This window comes from Phalaenopsis equestris, unplaced genomic scaffold, assembly GCF_001263595.1.
Source record: "Phalaenopsis equestris unplaced genomic scaffold, ASM126359v1 Scaffold000140, whole genome shotgun sequence".
Taxonomy (NCBI): Eukaryota; Viridiplantae; Streptophyta; class Magnoliopsida; order Asparagales; family Orchidaceae; genus Phalaenopsis; species Phalaenopsis equestris.
Window position 1 is genome coordinate 1,493,688 of NW_018164582.1, and position 2,976 is coordinate 1,496,663.

Below are 2,976 nucleotides of genomic sequence, written 5' to 3' on the forward strand. Positions count from 1 at the left end.
GTCTGCTTATCCGCAACGGCTTATTAATAAGCTGCAACTGCCCCAACTAGAGCCTAAATGAACGACTTATGAAAACAAAAATCTTGCCTCCAGCCACAATTGGATGATTATCATATTGTTGTATGCAATCTTTGAAATTGTGATAATATCATTGAACATCTAAATAACAGTCAACAATTTAGATACTGCCAAGCAAGACATCAATCACATCCTCGACGACACTAATAAGAATATTAATATTCATATCATCAGATGCATAATCGACATTACCATATTATGCTTCCATTACATTAATAAGTAGTACATTCTAGTATTTGCCCTGATGCCATCTGCTCTGCAGTTTAGATAAAGCAGTCCTTTAAAAAGGGTGACAACAAGCTAATTCAATGCATCTTACTTTCAGGTCCCTATGATTATTTAGAGCTGATTATCTTTGTAATAATATATTTTAAATAATGGATAATTAAAAACGGGCTAGAACCTATACTCTTTTCATCTCTAAGTGTTTTTGAGATAGAAATAGATATCATTTTTATTATTTGTTTTAAAAAGCCCAGTTATGATTAAAAATACCCTCACTATTACTAGTGAACTCAATATTACCACTGAAATCAAACAATCATGCAAAAACCAACAAAATCCAAAAATGAAAACTGTAAAACACCTCAACTATGTCTGTCATCCAAAGCGGAGCAGAATTCTCTCCCACCAAAAAGTAAAAAAAAAATCAGAAGACTAATAGAGAAACTTGAAGAATGGCAGCTCTCAATATCATGATTCCTATCAATTTATAGAAACCTCCGTAGACAAAAAAATTGTTATGGTGAAAGGAAGCATGACCACCCACTTGTTTAAGAAAGTCTCAATACTTGAGCAACTTCATCCACCTTTGCCGCAAGTCTTTCAGGTGAATCCAAAAACAGTAGTACTTCAGAGTAATCCATCTCTATCAACATCCCAGTAATTTTCTCAGCAAGATGTGGCTGCATTAGCCACAACGTATTTCAATTACTGATTAAAAAAATACAGATCTAGGCTGCTTTATAATAACTTGAGAAATCAGAAGGGATCAGAGGAAACCTGTTGTTGGTGAACCAACGGAAATAAACGTTCGTGAAGCATCCGTCTCCGTTGCATTGGTGGGGCTGCTGCCAACCTACTGCTGAACATCCTCATCCCTTGTGGATCATGTGAAGAAGAAAGCGCCAGCGGAACATTATTCATGTTCTCCTGCCTTCTATTGTGTAAATAATTAGTCCTTGCAGAGAAGCTCTGACAGGGAATGAACATTTTCTTCACTAACTATGTTTAATTGTATGATAAAATACCAAATTACAGTATAGAATTTAATTTCTTAAGAAGATAAATAGCTGGGATGATCAACTTTTGGTAGGAAGTAAATAGCAAAAAGAGGTGGTTGAATAAATTGTAGTCGAACAAGTAACATAGTTGTTTTTGGGGCTGTAAGAGAAGAGAACCAATACACATGGTAAATAGCTCGAACTCGATTTAATTAATCCCTATTCAGGTTAGCAATTGAACAAATATGAATGTTTTTTCAAATTTTGAAGGTTTGATGGACCAAATTTGAACACAGCCTAATTCAATTATTTTTGTTTCCAAGCAACTTGTGTGTCATTCAATAACTAGATAAAAATTTAATTTTAGGATGGATAATAGCTAATATATTGTTAAATTAAAAATTAATCTAATAAAACTTATCTTATTACTTTTTTTTTAAAGTAATATATAATATACAGGAGTTTTTTTTGTGAAAGGACATAAACTTATTCTCAAATAGTATATGCCAACGAATGGTCTATGACAACGAATGGTCAAATGAAGAGGGCACCAGAAGTTGAGAGCACAAACTACCACAATCGATAGTCTATGACAAGCTACGACCAAACAATCACTAAAGAATTTATTCACTTCTTCATTCTGTTTTGTTGCACTTTACCTTTTTAGCTTGTGGGGTTTATCTGTTCTATTTTTAACGTGATTTCCTATTTTTAGCACTATGTCTGTCAGCCAAATATACATAAAGTTCCTTTTGTTAGAGGGAGGAATGGAATAATTCTAGTGAATTTACAAACAAAGCCTAGTTACAACCTTTATCTATTTGTTCTTGCTTGATTTGTTTTTCATCAAGCTATTACGCTAGAGTGGTATTAGAGGCGGCAACTAGAAAGAGATTGCAGACACCACCAAATGTCCAGACAACGACGACAATCATGACCTGAAAACCCTTTAAGTAGCTCAAGCTAGCATCGCACAAAGAACCAAGAACTCTCTACTGATTTCTTCCAATTTTTTACGGAGATGAGGTGGAGTTACAAAACCTTAAAGGAAAGATTGATGAACTCGGCAAAAAAACCTGCAAAAATTCTCTTGAAATTTATACGAGAATGCCAAAGCATGGAAACCCTCAATGCCCTACCAGAAAACCCCCATATCAGAAAAGGGACAAATTATTAGGAGAAAATATTACATTAGAACTCCGGACTCCGGACTCCGGACTACGGACACGAATTTGAGAACGGAGTAAATTGGGAGTGTGTCATGTGACAAATGGGCCTCACTGTAATGTACTAGTTGGCTAGGTTTTTGAGAGAGATGAGAGATGGGGCTCACTTGTCACGTGACACACTCTCACTGGACTTCAAACTTAAATTTTACGTCCGGAGTCTGGATGTAATATTTTTTTCTAAGATTAGAGACTATTTTGAGTTATCAGATACAAATGATGGGCATAGCAACAAACATTAGAAGGTATGACCGCCAAGATTCAAATGATGGAACAAAGAACAAAAGGAGCAAAGTAGAGAGACCTGCTGGCCACTAGTGCCTCTCAGAGAAATGAAAGGATGGCTGGGTTGTTGCAACTGAACCCTGTATGAAATAGGTTGACCAGGTGGAAACCAAGAATGTTGTCTAGGATTATCAAGAATCTGAATATTAGAATTCTGCAAAAAA

The 2,976-nt window shown here is 35.4% G+C and overlaps 1 protein-coding gene across 1 annotated transcript; it reads right to left on the minus strand.

The window, feature by feature from the left end:
* Nucleotides 1-563: 563 nt before the first annotated feature.
* LOC110021711 (polyadenylate-binding protein 3-like) lies at nt 564-2,960 on the minus strand. Its single transcript, XM_020720309.1, has 3 exons — nt 2,832-2,960; nt 1,081-1,272; nt 564-983 (listed from the first exon to the last, which is right to left on the minus strand). The coding sequence occupies exons 2-3, from the start codon at nt 1,222-1,224 to the stop codon at nt 852-854; spliced, it is 276 nt and encodes a 91-aa protein (XP_020575968.1). The 5' UTR covers nt 1,225-1,272; nt 2,832-2,960; the 3' UTR covers nt 564-851.
* Nucleotides 2,961-2,976: the final 16 nt, after the last annotated feature.

Bases quoted from the DNA above. Each gene is read 5' to 3' on its own strand.
- LOC110021711 (XM_020720309.1), bottom strand. From the start codon at position 1,224: ATGAATAATGTTCCGCTGGCGCTTTCTTCTTCACATGATCCACAAGGG. The intron at 984-1,080 runs GTTTCCTCTGAT...TGGCTAATGCAG, and splicing joins CGTTGGTTCACCAACAACAG to CCACATCTTGCTGAGAAAAT.